The 23,283-nt window shown below is 52.5% G+C and overlaps 2 protein-coding genes across 2 annotated transcripts; both read right to left on the bottom strand.

The window, feature by feature from the left end:
* Positions 1 to 162: 162 nt before the first annotated feature.
* On the bottom strand, positions 163 to 9,079 carry ALDH2 (aldehyde dehydrogenase 2 family member). The gene is given in 14 exon segments (XM_057412461.1): positions 163 to 652; positions 1,412 to 1,526; positions 2,236 to 2,393; positions 2,679 to 2,843; positions 3,192 to 3,376; positions 4,044 to 4,146; positions 4,513 to 4,626; positions 5,088 to 5,216; positions 6,048 to 6,159; positions 6,656 to 6,735; positions 6,965 to 7,105; positions 8,176 to 8,280; positions 8,788 to 8,994; positions 8,996 to 9,079. Coding segments are annotated over 14 exon segments (1,731 nt in total). The 3' UTR covers positions 163 to 619.
* Positions 9,080 to 11,354: 2,275 nt separating this feature from the next.
* ACAD10 (acyl-CoA dehydrogenase family member 10) lies at positions 11,355 to 22,773 on the bottom strand. Its single transcript, XM_057412449.1, has 14 exons — positions 22,605 to 22,773; positions 21,933 to 22,081; positions 21,001 to 21,189; positions 19,318 to 19,476; positions 18,390 to 18,549; positions 17,909 to 18,050; positions 17,445 to 17,513; positions 16,684 to 16,865; positions 16,092 to 16,242; positions 15,221 to 15,366; positions 14,374 to 14,547; positions 13,619 to 13,944; positions 11,766 to 11,832; positions 11,355 to 11,479 (listed from the first exon to the last, which is right to left on the bottom strand). Exons 1-13 carry the CDS (start codon positions 22,771 to 22,773, stop codon positions 11,770 to 11,772), a joined length of 2,079 nt encoding a protein of 692 aa, XP_057268432.1. The 3' UTR covers positions 11,355 to 11,479; positions 11,766 to 11,769.
* Between the last annotated feature and the right edge of the window lie 510 nt (positions 22,774 to 23,283).

Genomic DNA, 23,283 nt, shown 5'->3' with positions numbered 1-23,283 from the left:
ACACCACAGAGGTGCCCTCACCGCAGCCACGTTAAGGCAATATGGGGCTAAGCAGTGCAAACAGCGAGCAAAAAGCTTTAAAATAGCTCGAGGGAGGGGGTAAATCCAAGTTGTGAGCGCACTGGAGCTCCCACCCCACAAACTGCTCCGGTAAAAGCCAGGTTAACTTCACTAAGAGGTGTTTATTGGGAGTAGATAACAATGAGAGCAGCAAGAACAAGCATTTACCTCAGGTTCAGGCTCTGCTGGGTCCCACAGCTCTCAGTTCAGGCCATAGGTGAGTGCACAGGACAAGGGTAGAGCTGTGTAAGCCCATAAAGAGTTCCTATACAACCTACTGCAGACAAGCATTGAAATGAGTCCTGGCAAGAACATCATCAGATCCTGATGCACCGAGAGTACCCCCATGTAATGCATTAGGGCTCCAGTGGCTGTATTTGGTACTTTAAAAAGAGAAAGCCAAGTAGCGTGTATAACAAAAGCTCCTTCAGGCACCTTCTAAAGAGACAATCCTTAACGCAGAGTTAAAGGCTTTCCACCTATGCTTTGTGTGTGTTAAGAAGGGCTTTCCTTGCTCTGCGTCCCGTGGAGCAGCACAGACGCTCCCCAACGCTCTCCTTTAGGAGTTCTTCTGTGGAACTTTGATCGTCACCTGGAAAGAGAACACACACAGGTTATTAACCTGGAGGCAGCGTTCAGTTATGTCCATCAGCCTGTGGGGATGGGATTTCCTACCACTGGGAACGCGGGGATCAGCTCAATAGCGCCGTATTAAGCTCTATAAGGTCACTGCCCAGACTCCTGCTCTCGGGTGATGAGTGCTCAGTGTTCCTCTGCCTGTTTGTACCTGCAGAAGCTTCTGCCCATCTCTTCCCATTCCCCACAAAGCAAACTCATGGGGAAGTCTACACACTTGCATTCTGTACAGTGAGAAGCAGCTAAACAAGTGGTGCAGGCAGCTGGTAATCTGTTAAATTACATATCTAACAGGTTGTCCTCTAGAAAACCTATTTAGGTTACATAGAAAATATTTGTAATTTCATATTACATAGAAAATATGTATACATTAGAAAACCTATTAGGTTACATACCTAGGTTTTCCTCTAGAACCACAGAATGGTTTGGGTTGGAAGGGACCTTAAAGCTCCTCCAGCTCCAGCCCCTGCCACGGGCAGGGACCCCTTCCACTAGAGCAGCTTGCTCCAAGCCCCTGTGTCCAACCTGGCTTTGAACACTGTCAGGGATGGAGCTCTCAGTTCCATGAGGTTGTGTCTGTGGTGACTTCCCAAGTGCAGCTCCAATTTTGTTCCAAGCATTAGAAGGACAAACTGCAACTCTCAGACCAACAGGCACAAAGCCAGTTTGGAGCTATGGCAGAGGGCAGTCATTCCTCGGATACAGGGATACTCACGTTTTTCACCTCTACATAAGCCTCCAGGCCGTATTCTCCCAGTTCTCGCCCATTCCCAGAGGCTTTGTAGCCACCGAAGGGGGCTTGGGCACCAAACACATCATAGCAGTTTACCCTGCAATGGAAACAAGATTTAAGCACCTGCAGTTTCAGACCTGGTTAATGGAAGAGCCTTCTGCAGTGAACAGGTGTTTGCAGGAGAATTTCCAGGCAGGATTTCCCTGTTTGTCCGTGCTCTCAGACAACGGAGTTAATCCATACCGACGCCTTATCCCCATCAACCAGGAAACGACATCAAACCCATTCACCTCCTGCATTATCACAGCACCAAGCGCCCAGGTTGCCACCCACACCTCCCTCAGAGCACAGGTACCAGCGACACCGCCTTGTTCCCTCAGTACCATCACAAACCAAACAGACAGCGAGATACTGGCTCTCCAAACCCCCCTGCTGCAGCAGGAAACTGCTGCTGAAGAACTTACTCTGGCACTGCTGCATGGCCTCCGAACACACAGCAACATCAACTGCAGCCACACAGATGTGCTCAGTGATCTGATCATTGCTGGCCCTCACAGCCCTGCAGACACTGCTCTCATTCCCAGCTGCAGCACTGGATTTCTTTCCCCCCCCATTCCATACATTAATTCCCAGTGGGAACATGGAAGCCTAATAGACCTAATTTTTACCAACAGCTGAAGGCCTGTCATTACATTCAGTGAAGTACTGGATTCAGAGACAGGCTATCAAAGAACAAGCTTATAGAGAAACGGCAGCACACAAGGAAGCTTGCAGCAGCCAAGGCAGAAGAAAGTGTGGATGCTCACCAGACTGTTCCAGCTCGCAGGCCGTGTGACACATAGTTTGCTTTGTCAAGATCCTTTGTGAAGACAGCTGCTGCTAGGCCATACTTGGAGTCATTTGCTCTCTCGATCACTTCCTCAATGGTTTTGAATTTCAGAATCTGCATGACTGGCCCAAATATCTGCAAAATCCAGAGAGAGCTTGTGAAACTGTGTGCTTTGAGCATGGAGAGGGCTGTGGTTGATGCTGGAGTTACCGTATGGATGTGGGAGTCATGGGCATCAAATTCAAAGTATCATTCCCTGTATTACAAAGAACCCTGGATGTAATCCGGAGGGAGTTTAATGCAGTCACTTTCTAAGCAGCATCGAGTTCTGTGGTTCACAAGTGCCCAGACCCAGAATCAGAGGGGACAAAATGAGCAAGAAGGGAGAAGCCGACAGACAGAAGGGTGCTGCAGTCTCACCTCCTCTCTGGCTATCGTCATGTTGTCCTGCACGTCACCAAAGACAGTTGGCTGGATGAAATAGCCTCTGTCTGCAGCGGCATTGCCACCACACAGCAGTTTGGCTCCTTCCTGCTTCCCAGTATTAATGTACCCAAGGATCTTCTTAAACTGCTTTTCATCTACCTATGAGACACAGGACAGAGAGATCAACTTCACTTTACTGGCAGCAAAAGACTTGACTACAAACTGCTGTGCATGTGATGGTGCTCCAGCAATTCCTCATTTCAACAGCCTGCAGAGTCAGCTTCAAAGGGAGGTGGTCATTTTTAAATGCCAGCTTCAAGTGGAGGGTTTGGAACCATCAGAAGGGCTAATGGACTTCTCCCTCCTGCACAGGCAAGGAGATAACAGCCCCAGTTCAAAGGAGATTTAATCAAGAGACCCATGGATCCCTTTCATTCCAATCTGTTGATACACAATGACTTGGGGCTATTTCAGGAGATAACAGATGAGGACATTTCCTGCTCTTACCTGAGGCCCCTGTTCAGTTTTAAAGTCAAAGGGGTTTCCAACCACCCTGTTCTTGGCCTTCTCAACGCTCCTCTCCACAAACTCCTGATAAATATCCTCCTGGACATATGTCCGGGATCCGGCACAGCAGCACTGGCCTTGGTTGAAGAAGAGGGCAAAGTGGGCTTGATCCACGGCCCAGTCCACTAAGATTGGAGAGAGGGGAGAACACAAATCAGCAAACAAACCCAAGCAGTGTTGTGAACAATCACCATGCAGACTGATGGAGGACCAGTGACACAAAGCCCTTTCAGCTGAGGGTGTTTCCCATGCTTTGGTAGGGCAGAAGTTACATACAGATTTAATTAGTGTGGGGGTCTATTGAAGCAGCCCACACTAGAGAAAACCAATCTGATCTGAGGCAGAATACAGTTCTCATTTGACATTATGAGGTATTAAGGACAAGCTGGTTTAGATCTAATTTCCTTCCTGCCATATAAAAGCACAGGTGTTGGCTCCTCAAGACCAACAATAAGTCTGCATGCAAGAGATGAGGAAGAGTAGAAAAGAGTGGTGCACACCAAGAGAAAGACACAAAACCAAATGGCAGTAAGACTGAAGGAAGATACTGATCCAGTTCTCATTTGCTGATAACTGAACTTCAGAGCACAGGGGAAGAGGTGGGAGTGAAGAAGTGCTGCTACACAAATACAGCAGCTACAGCAAGAGGCACTTCACTGGGTGACAACATCCAGGTATGGTCAGAGTTGGAGACTCACACCCACAGGAGAGGTTTCCTCTCCCCCCCCAGCTCTGCTTGCAGAAAGCCAATGCAAAAGGGACAGCTCAAGCACTACACTGAAAGGTGCTTACTGTCTGCGTCAGACATGATTATGTTTGGACTCTTTCCTCCGAGCTCCAGTGTCACCCTCTTCAGGTTACTCTCTGCTGCAGCCTTCTGGACCAGGTGCCCAACCTGCGTGGTGAGGAGAACAGGTATTAGGAATTAACTCCTACGTCTGCAGCACCGAGCAGGGCGGCTGGTTTCAGGTCTGTCAGCACTTTAACAATAATCCCTTCCTTGTCAGGGCCCTCAGGGAACACCTGAAGCCTGCACAGTTTCACATCTTCTGAAGCAGCTCAAAGGAAGCGAGAGGAAGAACTCTAAAGAAGGCACCTTAGAAGAGTCTTAGGTAGAGTAAAACTAAATGTCACACCCTGAAGTCAGCTCTATTTTCCTTTTAGAAGGCAAAGCGCCTCCAGTATTTTACACAGAAAAGGTATTACAGCAATGAGACACTCTCTGTATCCCAAGGGCTTGCAGGTTAAGGTGCTCCCTTACCTCCGTGGAGCCGGTGAAGGCCACTTTATCTATATCCATGTGGGAGGAGATGGCAGCCCCTGCAGTGGGCCCATAGCCAGGGATGATGTTCACCACTCCTGGTGGGAATCCAGCCTGCCGGTTCACCACAGGGGAGAGCAACGTTAGTCCTCTACAAACCAAGGATTTCCCCTTCCCTCCCCTGCCAGTAACATTTCAATGGGCCTCCCACAAAGAGCAGAGCCTTTTCTACCTCACTTTAGTGTTAATGTTCAGTTTGCAACCACCAGGACAACTCTGCTCCCCACCCCACACCCTAGGCATAGTTTGGAGCAATAGATGTCAACTTCCCAATCACCCTGAAGTTTGTTTTTGTAACCTAAACCTCAGAGTCCTTCCCTAATCAAGATCTATGTCCTCTGCATACACATTTATAAGGACAAGAGGGTTTTTCTGCTAACCCAATGCTACGATACCCAAGACAATCCAGCCTTTCTTCAGACCAAACAGCCCCTCTCTGTTCCTGCCACACATGCTCTGCAGCTCACCAGTTTGGCTGTACCCCAGCAGCGATGGAAACCCAGCCTTTCGCTCACCTCTTTGATCAGATTGGCCACATAGAGAGCACTCAGAGGGGTTTGCTCTGCCACTTTCATCACCACCACATTCCCAGTGGCCAGGGCAGGCCCAAGTTTCCATGCTTGCATCAACAGCGGGAAGTTCCACTGAAAAACAAGGAGGAATTTACTGCTCTGAGCTTGAGGGTTTCCAATTAATCAGTAAGTAACCAGCAAGCTCCATCCAAACCAGTGCAGTGCCTGTGGAAGCAGCCTTTGACCCTTCCCTTGCTGCTCTCCAGTGCCTGCCTCCTTTTCAAGCACTGCCTTCTGCTTGTCCAGGGAAACTCTACTTTGAGGTGTCTCAGCACCACTGCAAACCCCATGTAAATTAATCTTTACTGTCAATGTAGCCATCACACCCTCTTTTGAGGTATTTGGAAAGCAAGCCTCTTTGCAGTGGCAGCGCATGCAGCCCAACGAGGCATTCACATTCAGCTCCTGCTCAATGCAAACATGAAAACCAGGCGAATACAGCACCCGGCAATCAGAATGTGGCTGCTCCTAGAAAGAGATAACACTATCCACGGGTCACTGCGTAACGATGACTTGGTTGTTGACCAACCACCTCCCGACGCTGGCTGCTAGTTACCGAAGATCACGTACATCAAGCTGAATTTTGCCGCTATTTCCTCATCACACAGCATTTTAAACACTAGTTTAAACTTAACCGTGGTTCTGAGCCAGGTAACTCCTCTAAAGGGGTTTAAATTCTTTAAATCAGCAGATACAAAGTGAGTCTTACTCAGAGCTTATGAAATCAATAGTTCCACAATGCCAGGACAACCTAAAAGCCCTCCCAGCTGGTGCAACCATAGCTTTACCACTGGAAGGAAACAGTGGTGAGCAACAGATAGTAACTAACGCTTTTAAGACAACTCTTCATGATAACACCCAATTCTTGGAATGCTGCAGGAAGTAATGATGCATTTTACTCACCGGGATTATCTGTCCACAAACTCCCACTGGCTCGTGTCTTGTGTAACAGAAGAAGTCTCCATCTAAGGGGATGGTTTTGCCATGGAATTTATCTGACCAGCCTGCAAAGTATCTACCGACAGTAACATTTTGGTCAGTGAATTTAGAATAACAAGTGTCCCATCAGGAGAAGAGAGACTCCCTCCAGCTATTTGCTTTCTCCCTTCTTCACTTTGTAGAACAGTTACCACTACAAGTATTTCCCAAACAGGGGATCTTAAGAATGGACAATAAATAGAAACATTCCTCTCTCCTGCCTTAGCATAACATAAATCCTGCCATCCCTGTGCTGTAACACAGCTCACCTCCACTAGCACCAGTCCTGTATATAGCAAGAGACATACATGCAATGAAAATCCTTTGGGAAATCATAGGAATTACAGCTTCATTCTTAGCAAAAAATAAAGGACAATGGGTGTCTTATCTCCTGCTGTGGACCACATGGGACCAGCAGGCCAGTGCAGGCCAGTGCAGCCCTGCCATTGGAGGCATCTGGCCTCTGCACATGCAGAGGTTTGGCTATCACAGGCCAGCTAAGCATGATGAGTCACTGCAGCCTCCACACTTACCTGAGACATTTGACTACCATGTCCAGATCCACCAGGTAGGAGATGGAGTATGGCTTGCCATTATCCAGAGTTTCCAGCGCCTACAAACCACAGTGAGATTAGCAGAAGGTGGGGACAGTCACACAAAGAGATTTCGATTCAGCTCCCAGTTTGCACTTTGGATCTGCTCTGTGTTGGCTTTTTTTTGCCTTCAGCTTCCCAAAACTCCTTCCCATCTCTCCCCATCGCACCCAGTGGCACAAACCACCCGTCTCTGCCCCTCTCCCTCCCCGCTCGCAGCAGAGGGCTCAGCCGGAGCTCAGCACGCACCGCCAGGTACGCCCGGTCCCTCTCGATCAGGTCAGCGAGACGGTTCAGCAGCTTCCCCCGGTGAGAAGCATCCATCCTCCTCCAGGGCGAGCCCAGCTGGAAGGCTGCCTTGGCTGCCTGAACAGCCTTGTCCACATCTGCCTGCAGAGGAGGGAAGGCATGAGGGTGAGGAAGGAGCAGCCAGCCCCCACTCACTCTTTCAAAACACAGCTGAAAGCTCTCCTTGGTCTCCAGAAGAAAACAGCCCACACCAGCCTTGTTGGGGCAAGAACTTGCAGCCTTGACTTGCCTCACTGCAAGACACCTACATCCCCTGGGCTGCTCACCCCATGAGCATCAACCTGGGCACTCGTTGTTATTTCAGCTATGCACAGTGCAAATCCCACCAGGTTATCTCTGCCACATCATCTGCTGGGTTAATATTTGCATCCCAGAACAAGGAAAAGTTCCCAAAGTGTGCTTCTCACGCTCACTCGGGTTTTGATTGCACCAGCACAGTCTAAAGGGGTTTTGTCCTTGATAAGACACCCCTAATCCATCATTTTGTCCTGTCAGGGCATTAACTGGTTCCTTGTTGGTTCCCTGTCCTGGCTTGCTGCAATGGTCTTGCCAGGACAAGCCAGTCTACCGTGGACAAGCAAATAACAGAGCTTCCTTTCCCCACCCCTCCTGTGGGGAACACTAACAAGCTTCCAGGCTATAGAAAGAATCCAGAATTGCTGGGAAACACCAGCTCAGCTCTGCCACAGCCCCCACGGAGGGCCTTCTGTAAGGAATGATTACATGACTCTATTCACCACCACCTCTTGTTCTGTTCTCCTTGGGATGGGGACGGTCTCGGCTCTCCAATGGAATCCTACCCCTTTATCTCCTCTGCTTCTGTGGCTCCGGCTCACGCTGCCAGCACAGCACCCACAGGACCACAGTGTCTGCCTTCAATCCCTGCCTCTCCCTCAAGCTCCAATCATGGTTGTCCTCACACCTCCCAACTCATCTATTCCTTTTGGCCCTTCCCAGCCCCAGCCTGGCACTGGTGAGAGGCAAAGCCAGAGGGTTTTGTTGAAAGCAACAGTTGAGGAAGAGCACAAGAACCTCTTGACACTGGTACAGCTCAGACACTGCTGCAAACACAGCACTGCATCGGTGTCTTCCCCTGTCGTCCCCGTGTACCTGCAAACACTGAAGCCAACCCAATCCCAAGAGAACGTTACCTTATCCCCTTCTGCAACCTGGCAGATGACTTCTCCTGTTGCCGGGTTGATCGTCGGGAAGGTTTTCTTACTGACTGCATCATGCCACTCGTTGTTGATGAAAATCTGCACGGAAACAAGCAAAGCCTCAGCACCAGAGCCAGGGGAAGCCAGGGAGAGCATCTGACAGCACCTTAGCTGCTTCGTTAAAAGGGACCCAGCTTGTGCAGGCTCCCGATCCGCACCAGTACGAAGGAGATCCTTTAGCAACAACAGACACACCCTCAAGTTCGTAACAAGAATTCACCCCTCAGCAACCAGCACCTCACCGGGAAGCTCCGGTCTCAGGAGGCCCCTGCAAGCCCGCGGTGCCCGGCTGGAGCTGCGCAGGGGCAGATTCAGGTCCATAGGGACAGGGTCAGCAGCGTGGTGCTCACCGAGACCTTCCCGAGCACTCGGCCAGGAGCCAACAACAGCCCGGGCATGGCGGCTGGGAGCGAAGGAGCGGCGGGGCCGATGCCCCCTCGTGTAGCTCTGCCCTTAGGGAACCCGCGCACCCCGCTATGAACGGGACTGTCCGCACCGCGCAGCCCCTCGGGCCTTGGCCCCAGCTGGCCCCCGGCGCGGCCCTACCTTGTTGCAGGCGATGTCGGGCTGCGGGTTGGGCGCCGGGATGGGGGAAGCGGCGGCGGCGGCCGAGAAGGGCGCCCGGAGCGCGGCCGGGCCGCGGCAGAGCCGGGAGACGAGCACCGCTGCCCGCAACATGCTGCGCTGCGCTGCCCCGTGCGCTGCCGGCCAGGCCCGCTCCTCCGGGACCGCCCTGCTCCATAGGGTCCGCCCCCGTTCCATAGGGACCGCCCGGCCCGGCATCGGGAGGGCTCCTCCGGGCTTCATCCGGCACGGCCGGGCTGGGTTCTGTCCCCATCAGCGCGGCTCGGCGGCCTTTGTGTGGCTCTGTTCGGATGGAATGGGCTCGGTTCGGCCCGTTCAGATCAGCCGGGCACAGCTCAGCTCAGTGCCGTTCGGGTCGGGTCAGCCCGGCTCAGTTCACATCAACACGGCTTGGTTTGGTGCTCCGGGGATGTCCAGCACAGGCTGCCCCTGTCCCTGCTGAGCTCTGTGGGGAAGGTGTTGCAATGGACTGCTCAGGGACCCCTTGTTACCTGGACATGCCCTTAGTGTGCACATGGGAATCTAATAAAGAAACCTCTGTGTACAGGGGAAGTGGAACAAAACCAGCAGAGAGCAGAGCCCCCGACAACAGGAACATCACTGGGTGCATACAAATGAGAGGCTTTGTAAAACTGCTCCCAACAACAGCTAAAGGCCTTTTCTGCACAAGAAGCCTTGTGCAGCTTCAGTGTGTCCAAGTGCAGATGCACATGAGGGAAAGACGTTCTCAAGTTATCATCACTGTCACTGAGGAAGGCAAAGACCAAAACCATGAAGTTTTTAACCTCCAAAATAACCCTGTGTCTGACAGCACCTCTGGCTCCCTTGGTGAGGGGTTGGTGAAGGGTAACTGGGGGTGGATAGCTCTGATTTATTAAAGAGGCCAGAAAAAAGATGGAATATGTCAATTCAGAAGTAGCTTAATGCACTGCCTGGGAAGGAACAGATAGCACAGTGACAGTGCCTGGGCATTTCACTCAGGAGCGGAATACCAGCCCTGGTTTGCAGGGAGGAGCCACAAAGCCCAGAGGAGCAGAGCGAGTGCCCAAGGTTATCCAGCAGGGCTCGGATTAGGCTGTGTGTTTCCTCCATCAGCAAAAAGAAATCCTCTTGTGTTAGAGCTCTCATCCACCCGTATCCCTGCAGGGTGACTGGTTCTGCTTTGTCACCCCACAGACTGGGGCCTGGGCAGCTCTTTAGGAGGTAGCCCTCTGGTGAAATACCTGTTCTAACATGGTCTCTCTCCTCTTACAGGCCTGCACGTGCTAAACCACTTTCAGGTGCCAGAAAGACCTGTTTTACCCAATTGGAGATGTGCCTGCGTGCACTGTCTGTGCCAGAGGGACCCGGTCAGGCTGCGTATCCACAGGGCACATCTCAGCACTGAGCTCCAGCAGAATCTTGCCCAGGGATGAGCTCCATACGCCATCCTTCGTGTCTTCTGCTGATACCCGGATTCAATGGTGACACTGAGCATTAGCTCACCTGTGTTAATGCTTTTGCTCCTCTTGAGCAGGACCCTTCCCTTCCCTGGGGCTCAGCAGACAAACGCAGCAGCACTAAAACGTGTAGTGGAGGAAACACCTTCACAGCAGATCCAATGCTCAGCCCTGCGGTAGCTGGCTGGGATTGAGCCTGCCTGAGATGAGAGGGTGGGAGGTGCCAAGGTCTGGTGCCTGCTTGGAAATCGTCCCCGCTGTGGACAGGGCAGATCCAGGCTCGGATCTAGGCTCTCCTCCTTCTGCAGCAGCGCCAAGTGCCTGAAATTCTACCGAGGCAGAATTCCAGCCTGGAGCCTGGGAGAAACTGGAGCTCAGGTTACAAGGACTCCCTAGAGCCCGTGGTCCTGGTGCTGGGCAGCCAGCACGGCTCCTCTGCAGCACCCCTTGTGCCCCTGGGAGCAGGGATGTGCTGGGGATGCTGGGCAGATGGATGTGGCTGTGTGAAAGTGAGCTGTGAGGTTGTGCCCACGCTGGGGGAACTGGAGAAGGATTCCAAGGAGTGTGCCCATCACTTTAATATTGAATTAATATTGAGCCCATCACTTTAATATTGAGTTAATAGCAGGCTTTACATAAAGAGCCCAGGAAGTGGCACAATTGTTCCCACAGTTCTTCCCTTGCTGTTGGCCTCTGTGGAGCACTGAAAGCCCCCTGATGCAGTCTGCATCTCATGGACTCCAGAGAAACCCAGAGAGATCCTCTGCAGTCATCGGCCCATGGAGTCCCCCCAGCTCCTCCCAGCTCCTTGAGGACCTGATTCAGTTCCCGATATCCCCAAGGACTCTTGCAGTGTCTGCAGGTCGCCGGAGCTGTGCTGAAGGAGAGTCACCCTGCTCCATCCTCTTTATTCCCACCACCAAGTCTTGCACCCCTAGCCTGGTCATTCCTGACCTGCAAGCCTCAGGATCCAAGGATGGATTTTGCTGCCTACTTCCTGAGCCTGGCAATGAAGATACAGACATGGGGTAACAGCAAACACCACTGCAATTCAGCAGCTCCCAGGCTGGTTCAGTCTCAGGTCCGAGGTGGTGGCTCAGCCGTGGTGTGCAGGGTGCTGTGAACCACACAGGACCTTCAGCCAACGTGGAGCTCAGGCCTGAGCAAAGCACCGGACTGGGGGCTGCACTGCTGAGACGTTCTGCTCCAGAGACCTGTGTGAGAGCAGGATCAAAGCTCATGTGGGGCACATGAGGGGCTGCAGGACCAGGGGAGGTGGCAGCAGAATGTCCCAGCCCCTTTCAGATGCCCTGGGGAATGTGGTGCTGGGGAAATGGCCTCACCAGGGATCCCACAACAGACAGGACAAGTCATCCCTCACGCTCATGGGTCCCACTCGTTCCTGGTGTGGAGGAGGCCCAGAAGGGACAGGGAGGTGTCCCTGTGCTGCTTTATTTGGGCCAGAGAAGGGACAAATGTTAGGTGCATGTGCCTGCTCACCTGGCTATCCCAATCCATGGCCTGCAGGGTCATTGTCAGTCACTGCCTGGCTCCTGCCACTTTGTGCCTGGTGGAAGAGGATGAGACTTCACACATCACATCTTCCTGCATCCCTCTGCCCTGGTGCTGGCCTCCAGTAACCAGCCCTGGCTCCCTCCCAGGCTCGATGCTGTGCCCAGTGCTTTGGCCAGACAAATTTATGCTTGCTCTGAAAGAGAAACTGAGCTTTTCTGCTCCTATGGAGAGGATCTCCTGGAAAACTGTGGTGAAGGGCGACCTCCAGGACCAAGAGGCAAAGTCTGCTGGCTCCTTGTGTGGGCTGGGGCAGGACTAGCTGAGACGCTGCCCTGTTCAGGGGAGTGAATGTGCTGGGGTGAACCTCTGCCCTGCGGTGCCAGCTGGCAAAAGGAGAGCTCACCCTTCCCCTTGGCCCTTGCCCAGCTCGCAGTCCCAGCCTCTTTGGCTGTTCAGCACTGAACTGTGTTATCTTTCTGCTGCGGGCAGCAAGACTCCTCCCCTGGCTTTCACAACAGGGGCAATGCCAAGGGAAAGAGCAATGGGACAGCTGGGGAGGTGGCAGGGCTGGTGGGGGCTCTGTGGCCCCCAGATAAGCCCAAGGCATGGAGCAGGGAGCGTGGCAGTCCTGCTGCTTGGAGACTTGGTGATTCCCTCCCAGCTCTGAAGATGAGTGTTTCTGAGGAGGATGAGGAGATCTGCTCTGCTCAGCACTTCCAAACTCCCCAGAGCTGCTCCTTCCCCCTCCCTGTCCACCACCTCAGTGGATCAGCTCCTAAGCACCCTCAAGTGCTGGGATTTGCTGGTTTCTACCAGAGCACAAGGAAATGCTTCCAAAGGGCTGAAACAACAGATGGGGTTCTTCCCTGGCAGCTAAAAGGTGGTTGAGTAATCCCCTAAAATGTGGTAGAGATTGTGGTCACTATAGCACACCGAGTATAATCTGTATATTCCAGGATGGGGAGGCTTGCTCTCATGACACACTCTGTGAGCGATTACTCATGACACAGTTCCCAGCAAATCTATTTGCAACACCAGCCAAGAGAGGCACAAGGTCCTGAGCCACAGCCACCAGCACTGGAAGCACAGAGAAACCAGAGCCTGGGCAGGGCACGCAGGGGTCCTGATACACGTGTATTGACCTGCCTTGCACTGGCAGAGGGAGAGAGATGTTGCTACTCCCCTCTCTGCCACTGCCCCCTCACCACGGGCAAATTCCTTTTCTAGCTGGTGTCTGCTTCCTCCCCACCACACCAGGAGTGCCTCATGCCCCTCCATTCAAGGGTTCAGGGCTGCAGCAGCTGCTGCTCTGCACAGGAGAGCCCAGCCAGGACAGTGGCTGGGCCAAAGTCTAAGTGGTGCCCCAGAGCCTGCACTGCTTGATCACCCTCAGCTTATCGCCTGATGGGGTCATAAGTCCTGGGCAAGGGACTGTTTGCTGATGGGGGGTGTCTTCAGGGACAGCCCCTGCCATGGGGAGAGAGCACAAAGGAGGGAATGAAGCTGTGGAGGTGCAAGTATGTCCCTGCTCTATCTGAGGGACCTCCAAAGAAGCACTGGGATGGACTCGTATCCTCACTGACGGCAGGACCTTGGTGGAGCAGCACTAGCGATTACGGCTGGGCTGGTTCTATCTGCTCACCCTGGAAGGGAGTGCCAGCGCCTGAATTGCTGCTTCACAGAACATGAACTCTGTTACTGCAGCATAGCAGCAACAGGAACCCATTCCCCTCTGTCTAAGTCACTGGCCTCTATGAATGCCACACGTCTGATGTGACTCAGAGGCATGCACCTTGTGCAGGTGATGCAAAGCAACTTTAGGAAGGAGGATGTCTCACCGTCAGTTCTAGAAGAGGACGTGGAGTCCATCTGGGCTGGGAAATCAGCAAACCCCACTGGATGCCCATGATCTTGTCCAGCTTGTAGTAAAGACTCTGGGCCAAACCCAAGACACTGGTGGTGGGAGTGACCGGGGGGCTTTGGGGGCGTGACCAGGTACCATAGCTCCTGCTGAGGAGCAGCCCTCGCCTGGCCCAGGTGCTGTAACGTCGTGTGCTAGGGAGGCTGTCAAACACACGGAATCCTTCTTTGATGGCAAAATCCCAAGCCAGGTCAGCCACAAACTCTACATCCTGCGGGCTGCTTCCACGTGGGGCTGGCTTCCCTGGGGAGGAGAGAAGAATAGGACACTTTTCTTTGCAAGAGCCCTTGTTTTGTAGTCACATCCCAAGCAGCACCAAGTGCCCTTGTCCGGCCCAGCCCAACAGGAGCGGGGGAAACTCCTTGCTAAGGAATATGAAAGTAACACCTTGGTTTTCTCTGATAAAGACCCCCAGGCCAGGCCTGCTGTGTGCAGATAAAACAGCACTGAGAGCTCACAGCACCTCCCTGCCTCTGGGTCTCTGCGGTGCTCAGTTTGAAGGTCTGGGAGCTCCACCTGTGGGACACAGCCTTGAGCTCTGAACTCTGCTCAGTCCCCTCATGAAAGGGAGCACCCGGCAAGCTCTGTGTGAGGAGCAAACAGGCATCCAGGTCAGAGCAGCCCTGCCTGTGTGTGCGTGCCCGTGCAGAGCCGGCGGGGTGGGCTCCTCACCTGCCCCAGGCTGCTTGCAGAGTCCCTGCAGCGCTGCAGCCAGCCGGAAAAGGGCAAAGGCCAGGTAGAAATTCCAGTTCTCCGGTCGCTGGGCTCCCATGTGGCCCCAGTACATCTGGGAATACTCCTCTGCCGTGGGCACTCCCTGGTGCCCCACATCACACCTCCTCGAGCCTGGAAGGTGTGAAGAGGCAACAGTGAGTCAGCAGTGAGGAGCTCAGAGGTTTCTAGGGATGATGTGAGGCTGGTGGCAGGGCCATAGAGCTGTGGAGACTCCCCCATCCAACACCTGCCCCGGTTGCAGACACACAATGGGTTTAGCACCAGCCCACGGAGGTGAAGTGCAGATGGGGCAGTTTTCTGACTGACAGATGTTCCTCCTAATGCTGGAATCGTTTTCCTCTGGGGTTAACCTTATACTGTTAACAAGTGTGTAACTGGGGACAAACTCCTCCTGGGCTGCCCTGGGTCACAGCTGAAGTGAGAGGGAAAGTAACCCAAACTGAGCTTTGAATGCAGTTTTGCAAGCTGTGGAGCAAGGCCCTGACATCACCACCACCAAAAGTCCCTGCTCAGGGGCTGGGTGATGGCACCAACCAGGACAAATGGGTGCCAGACAAGAAACAAACTGGGGATGGGGTGACCCATCTGCACATGCAGAGAGATGTTTTCACCTTGCAGGGTTCTTTAGGGAAGGGAGAAATGGGAGAGCAGGGAGTACGGTATAAGACCCACAGCTCCTCCCAGCTGCAATGAGCCCAGCCATCAGCTGAGCTCTCTGGGCAAGAGTTAATCTGGTTTTGGACTCTAGTTCCTGTCTCAGATGTGGCTTCGCCCCTCTCTGTACCTCTCAGTGCACCAAAGTGAGGTGGCAGGAAGTAGGCCATACAGCTATTCGCCAAATCAGAGATGGGATCTCCTAGAGCTGCAAACTTCCAGCCAAGGACAGCAAGGACTTCTGGCCTGTCTGGATGAAAGACCAGGTTGTCCATCCTGTATCAGAGGGAAAAAGAGATCAGAAAGGTCTCAAGACAGGGAAGAAGGTCCCAGTGCTCAGCAGCAGTAGGTGCTTCCAGTGCTCTTCACCAGCTGCTGAGTCCTTCAGGAGGCTGCACCAGTGAAACATTAATTTCTGCAGGCACAGGTCAGGGAGGATGGAGATTACTCCATAGCGAACTCCCTGATTAATGATGAACTGAGCTGTGCTGTGAACAACAAAACCAAGCTCTTCAGAGCCTCAGAGCGTTAGCAGATGTTACAGGACAGGCCAGCCAAAAAGTGAGGCAGGCAAATCACTGTCCAAGGGGATTTCCTGGTCGTTTCCAAGGCACACAACGACTCCAGGCCCTGTACTGGAATGTGCCTGATGAGGTGTAGTAAAGCCTACTGAGGGCAGCAGCCTACTGAGGAGGAAACAGAGAGGGCACCATCCTGCCAGGGTACAGAAGAGTTGATCCCCCAGTGTTAGAGCAGTGTTTACAGCAGTTGGGCAAAGAAACTCTGCAAGACCCATGAGGCAACAACATTGCAGTGGCCCTCTATATCTCATCACCTGTGGGATGCTGAGCTTGACCCAGAGCCCACCTTTTGGACTGCTCTGAAGCTGCTGTGCCAGCCCAGCTCAGCACCTCTCTGGTGTTTATATATTGCTTTACACTCTGTGTCCCTCTCTGGTGCCTGGGATGTGCTCCAGGGCAGTGCTGGCAGCCAAGCAGTACCTGAAATCCCCGTGCACAACTGTTGTCTGCTGAGAGGCAGGCAAGTGGAGAGGCAGCCACTCGATGAGTCTCTCCATGGCTGGGATAACACGAGTTTCCATAGCTCGGTACTGCTTCGTCCAGGTCTCGACTTGCTGCTGAATGTAATTACCTGTAACAGAGGAATGAAGGCTCTGAGGGAAAGGGACTGGCACAAAGAGGCTTCAAAAGAGACGCACAGAAGATGCATGAAGAAAACATAAAATGGCCAAACAGATCCAGCACCCTGCCACAAGCTCCAAGAGTCCAAACTGATGTAGCTCTGCAGAGAGACTGGAGGAGCTTGGTCAAAGGCAGCAGCAAGCAAGTTACTCCTGCACCCACACCCAGCCCTTGCTCGTAGCAGGAAGCTCTGGGGACTGCTGACAGGCAACACAGACCTGCAGGATCTACAGCAGCTCTCCACACCCTCACACCGCTCCTGAGCATCCAGGCACCCTGCTGCCCATCTGCACTCTCCCAGCTGCCCCCAGGTTCAGCTCAAGCCCCGTACCCGAGCTCATCCCTTGAAGTGCTGATCTACAGTGACAGAGGACACACAGGCTTCTCTCACCGTGCTCCCTGAGCTCCTCCAGCTTGGCTGCTTTGAGGTCTACGCTGTGGATCTTGGACAGGACTTGGCTCATAGCAGCATAAAGAGCTCTCCGTTGGCCTGGCTGCAGCGCGGCAAAGGAGACGTCGCTGTAGATATGGCCAGCACAGTGCTCCATCAGGTAGAAAGGTGTGCCAAGGGTGCTGGGGAGCAAGGGGAAGCAGCAGGGCTGAGGTTAATCCTGCTACCTGCCAGCCCTCAGTCTCACCTGGGCTTAGGCTGCTGTGGGCTGCAGAGCTGGGCTGTCAGACTGCACACAGATGATGGGCACACATTTAACTGCAGTGCAGAGGCTTTGCTGCTGCAGGCAGCAGGGATGTGAGCGTGGCTGTGCTGACTGCAGGCTGCACGGGCTGTTCTGCCTGCAGGCTTGCTGCTGTCACAGCTGGGGATCTTGGGGCAAGTCTGAGGGCTGGCAGTCAGAAACATCACCTCCTTATTGGAACCCTGAGTATATGGAGTCAGTGGGAAGCCCTAACCACTGCTTTAGAGCTGCCTTTCAAAGACAGCACTTGCTCAACTGCTAAATAGGACACACCTGAACCAAGCCAAACAAAAGTGTTACTGTCCTTTGAACTTCCAGAGGCTCCTCTGGCCTTAGACTGGACAAACATTAATGAGCCCAGTGCACTCGGTGAGTTCTGGCTCCTTCTTCTCTCCTCATCTTTGCAGGAATCTGGCTGAGGTTTTCAAGCAGAGTGGAAGGTGAGGGACAAGATTACCTTCTGTCCTCACAGAGGGCAAGCACGGAGGGAACAGGAACACCAGCTTCAGCAAGAGCCTTCAGTAACCTGCCAGGGCGAGCCAGAGAGCTGTGTCAGCACAGAAAGGCATTAGGGAATCGGTACTAGAGCTGCAGTGTTGCCAGGCAGACACACGGTATTAGAGTCCTGTCCTCAGTTTTAAATACACTAAAGCAACATGGCTGGAGGTAGGCAAAAGAAGCACACCAAAACCTTCATGTGGCCCTGAGACCTTATCCAACACACTCTGGAAGACCAAAGGGAGATCCCAGCTGCTCCCACACAAGTGTCCCTCTGCTGAGATCACAGACTGGGATACAGAGCGGTGTGTCTGATGTGGAACAGGCTGGAATGGAGCACTGTCCCTAGGATGGGGTTGTTTGGGATCCACAGGAGTGGATTCATTCCTGCTCAGCTGGAAGGAGGAGCAGACTCCTTCTCACCTGTATTCCCTTCTGACGGCAGAGCCTGAGGGATGTGGGCTGTCAGGGGGCTCCTTCTTCAGCACTAGCAAGTGATCTCCAAACCTGACAGAATAGGTCTGGGAGGAGTGTCCATGGCCAAACTGCCGTAACACCAACGGGCCTGCAGGGAGAGAGCAGGGGGTCAGCAGAGCCAGGAGCTTCTATAGGGTTTACATCTCTTCCTTGCAATCAGGACCCTGCACCTGTGTCCCAAACCCCTGGGGAGCATGGCAATAGCTCATAGATGGCTCACAGGCCAGGAACACTCCTGGCATCCATTTGTTGTGCTGAACCCCTCCCAGATGAGGAAGTCCTAAAGTGTCATTTCCCATTTCTGGGATACACTGAGTGTCCATACTGTTTGCTTGGAGGTTCGGAGCCTTCTGTTGTATGATGGAAAGAGCCAGTGGCTCCAGAACAGGTGAGCTTTGAGGCTGAAGAGCAGGAAGCACTGTGATACCTGTGGTGTGGTCACTGAGGACATCCTCAAGGTACTTCTGCAGATTGTCTTTTGGGATATCCATGCTTGGTCTGACTGCACGGGTATATGGAACAAACCCTTGCAAAGGGAAACCCAGACACATTTCCAGCTCTTTGAATGCCACTTCTGGATCATCCACCTGAAAGCAGGAGGGAGAGAGTATAACATGGGGTGATAGCAGCAGATAAAATTGGCTGGGAAAGAAAGAGCTCTCCACACTTGCAATGTGATTGTCCGTGAGTTCCATAGCACTGATCCACTAAGACACACAGGGATTCACAGGTCATTCCCTGCCAACGTGGAGCACCATTGCTAATACTCACTGAGCCTCTCACCATGGTCTCTGCTCTGGTGGCATACCTGTTATGGTGGCACAGGCACTGTGAGCTTGGGCTGGGCTAAGAGCTGGAATTCCCTGTGTGCAGTCCAGGGGAGCAGAGTCCACTCTTCCCATCAGTTCCGTGCTTCCCCCAGGGGTCCCCTCACTGCAGTAAACCCCTCCTGCTCACTGTCTCCAAAGGTGGAGGTTAACCAGTCAGTCCCCAACTAACAGATCCGTGATGCCTCAGAGCTTCTAGGCATCCATTAAACATGTCTCATTTTCTCCCATCTCAACCATACATTGGGGCTGTTTCTCTAATAGGGAACTGAGATCCGTAAGGAAGTGACTTCTCCAGGGTTACACTGGCTGCAGGGTTCAGAGCTGTGAATGAAACAGTGCAGCCCGCCAGGAATCCTCCCTCTTAACCCCACCACATCCTGCAGGAATAAGGACAGGCTGAAACAAAAGGCCTTGGCAACACGAGTCTGCCACTGCCACTTGAAAATCCTGAGCCATTCGAGCCAAACACAGCTTCTGGACTTAAAAACCATCACCAAAGCCCACTCTCGTTGCTTTGCTTTGTACCTGCACCGTTTTGATGCCAAGCTGAGCTGCTGCTTTTAGGTTCTGGCTGTTGTTATCGAGGAAGATGGATTCCTGGGGCTGAGTGCCCAAGCGCTCCAAGCACAGCCTGTAGATCTGAGGGTCTGCCTTGCCCATCCCTTCCCGGTAGGATTCAACCACCTACAGCAACAACAAATGGATTATGCATGAGCCTGCTGTGACCACGGTCATCTGCAGCGCTGGAAACGGAGGATGGGAAGGTGGGAGACTGCCAGTCTAATTAGCATGTGAAATAAAGGACACGGAGGGCTGACAGAGCTGGATAGGGCATGATTCAAGTGACTGCATGGGTGCCACGGCTGTGTCTCTTCCAGGCCAAACCAGCTGAACAGGATGAGCCAGTCCTCAGATGGAAGATATCCAGAGAGGACTGGATATCCCAGACCATGCTGAACCAATTGCTCAATGCTGTCCAAGAAAGCCTTGGGTTGCACCTCCTTCCAAATGATCTGGGAAAGTGATGTCCTGACCACTACACCTATCGACCACACAGCAGCAGAGATGTTGACCACAATCACCTGCTCACATTGGGGCCAAAGTATTGAGTCAGACTCGGAACACTCATGATGCCCTCCCAACCATAACCAATTCAAGCAGTATTTCACCCTGGCACTGACAGACACTCCAGGAATAGAAATTAATCTATTACATAGATATAAAAGCTATGCTAATGGAAATCCACATTCAATTAATTTTTTCCTCTACTAATTACAGTGCAGTGCTGTTGCCTGCTGTTACAGAAGAGCCACGTTGCATGAGTGATGACACCAGATAGGTGATGGTTAGTGAAGGGCTTTGAAACAGTCTGGGATGAAAAGAAGCACCACAGAGCATCCCAACAGAGCATCACTCCGCTATGACAACTTCACAGGCACCAGTGTCACCGCATAGAAAGCTGATTGTGTAATGATGTAACGGTGACAAGGTGACCCTTCTTTGCATATTTTATTGTCTTAAGGCTATAAACCAAACTTAAGTCACGAATAAACTCCTGGAATTTGAAGGTTTGAGCTGGGGCACATAAAAAGAAGCCAATTTTCTGTCACGCAGAGCTGAGTCCCCATAGCTGCCTGTCAAAGCGAAGCCCCTTGAACCAGCCTGGAGGCTCACAGCTGATCTGCTTCATCTCTGCAGCAGGAAGTGTGCTGGCAGAGGGGCCTCTGCCTGCTCAGCAGCTCAGGCAGGTTGGCGTATTGGAGCTGTGGGATTCCCAGTTCTTTGGGATGAAACAGGCTTTAAAAGGACTAAACATAAAGCAGGCAGAGACATTGGGGAATGACATTTATTGCTTGTATAGTGTTCCAACTCCTAAGCTCTTTATTAACCTATTATCTATATAAAGATATATCTATATCTATATCTATAACCTCTATCTCCCTATGCCTGTTACACGGGTACTTGTGGTTGTGTGGGCATTGTGCAGTGAATTCTCACATGCATAAGTACCTGCCCCTCACTCAGACCCTCTCCAAGGCCCAGCCACTGCAATGAATTCTGCCAGGAACCACCGTCACAGGCAGTTACATTTACAGCTGCTAACACGTGCTGCTGGCTGCCCGTCATTTGGTACCTGCCTGTAAAGAATTCCAGTTGCTGCTTCCTAGAAACCTACAGGAACGCATTTTAGGATCCATCCAGGCTTACCACATCAAAGTGCTTTTGTAGGGGCAGGAAGCTCTTCCCATTCAGCAGGCAGAAGTCCATCAGAAGAGCTGTCTTAAGACCTTCTGCACGGATACACTGTACTGCTTCTGCCATTATGGGGAGCTGTTTTATCATCTCCTTTCTGATTAAGGCCGAGAGCAAAGAGTCCACTGGAACACGGATGTTTGCCTAAGAAAGCAAACCCCAAGAATGGTAATTACCCAGAGACTGGTTTTAAGCAGGGAGGAAAAGCAGAGTGCTTGGGTAGGTAGACTGCCCGATCATCTTATCTTGGGGTCCTGCTTCCTTTGGCAGCAGAAGGCAGGCACTGAAGCTCGCAGCTAAATTGCTGAGACCAAATAAAGCAGTGTTCTCACATTACTCATTCTGCAGGAGCAGCAGCAGAGATCAAGGGCTGATTTGGGGAGAGAGAAACACACCAGGGCTGTGTCTGCCATGGAATCAAGGTGGGTTAGAGAGAAATCCTGCAGGCAGGAAAGGAACTGGCATTTTAGACTGGGCTGGTTTGGAACAGCTCTGTTCAAAAGAGGGTTCCTAAAGCTGTGTTGGAGGGGCTTCTGCTGATCCTAAGGACCATGGTCTGTGTATGAAGTAACAGCAAAAGCCTTTCAGCTGGTTTCTGGCCCCGACTTCTCATCTCCACTTATTCTAGAGGTGTTGTGAAATGAAACCATTATGAAACATGCAGGAAGAGGCTGGTGGAAGCAGAGGCAAATTCAGCTGAACACGCAGCCTGGGTACCAGAATGATGACAGCAGGGAAAAGTCTGCCCTGAGCAGACAGCGATGCTTCCTGGATGCTACATCCAGACCCTTCCAAAGGACTGCTTTAAAAAGCTGCTCTTCCCTCCCTTCTGGATCCCATTCCCCTGCAGTCAGGAAGCACAAAGAGAGGAGGGGGTTTTGGCTTACAATCCCAAAGCACTGCCGGCCCAGTTCCTGCAGAAACTCCACAGCTGTCAGCTCTCCTCTCGTGTACTTCAGGGAGAGGCTGTTCTCTCCTCCAGAGAACACAGCTTGCTGGATGGTGCCGGCTGGGAGACAGTCCCGGGCCTCCCAGTCTACATAGGAAGAAAGCCAGGAAAGAGCAGGTTTGGCATCATCAGAACTGGGAAATCAGCTTGGAATCCCTTTGGGGTCTGATCCACCAACCAGCACCCATGAGAACTGACGTGGACCAGTGCAATTTACCCAGACACAGACAGGAGGTTTGGACATTCCCCCAGGTGAAGCACCTCACCTCTGTTTTCGGTGCGGTACCTTGGGGTGAAAACATGGAGCTGTTAAAGCGTGCTGAGGGGCTGTAACGTTGGGTGGTATCAGACAGCATCACTACAGGACAGGTTCAGCACCAGATGGGTTCAGGCGCGGACCTGGAGCTGTCAGCACTGTCGCTGGTCGCTGTTTTGGTACTTCTGATGACACCAGAGGTACCATCATCATCATGGTGTACCACCACCATCATCATCATCGTCATGGCAAGCTCTTGAGCACCTCACCAGAACCAGCAGCAACCCACGGGGTCACCGGGAATCTACTTTCCCTCCATGCCTGCAAGCGACAGGAGCAAATGGGAATACAGACCCGCAGCTGTCTTGTAAGGGGATGGGAGGAGCGCGCCGGCAGCGTGGAAGATCACGGCTCTGTAACGGCACCAACCAGACCGGCTCCGATGGACTGATCCCTGCAGGTGCTGCCGCATCCCAGCACGCAGCAGGCACGGGGCGGCGCGGGCGACGCTCCACGGGTACATCCTGGGAACCACGCTGAGGGTGGCAGGAAAACTACAGCTGGCCTGTATGGACCGAGGAGATGGGATATAGGACACAGAGCATTGAATTACAGGGGTAAGTGTTTATTCACTTGTGTGGTGTTACACAGGGCCCTTGTGCCCTTCAAAGGCACAGCATGGTTTGACTAATGGCTGGCACACATCACTAACACACTACTGATTACAAATCACAGCAAACCTTTGCAAAGCGACTCTATCCTTGCTGCTTCTCTATTGATGCAGCAGCCCATGAAGCCAGTGTTGCTCAAGTTAATTATCTACGATGCCAGGCAATGCTGGGAGGGTTTCAAAGACGTATTACAGAGGCTATAGGATGCTGCTGTTTTGATTATCCAGGGCATCCTTCACCCTTCACGGACACCTCTGTGCCATGAAGCAAAGTCCTTATTTCCATGGCTGGGCTTTTCGTTTCTTTTCCTTCACCATGAACCATAGCACAGCCCTGAGCTGCAACATACCAACGTGCTGGGT

The sequence above is a fragment of the Pezoporus wallicus genome, unplaced genomic scaffold, assembly GCF_028554395.1.
Source record: "Pezoporus wallicus isolate ANWC-B61680 ecotype Strahan unplaced genomic scaffold, APGP_CSIRO_Pwel_v1 contig_13850, whole genome shotgun sequence".
Classification (NCBI taxonomy): Eukaryota; Metazoa; Chordata; class Aves; order Psittaciformes; family Psittacidae; genus Pezoporus; species Pezoporus wallicus.
Note: the sequence above shows the minus strand (reverse complement) of the source record. Positions and strands in the feature narration are given on the sequence as shown.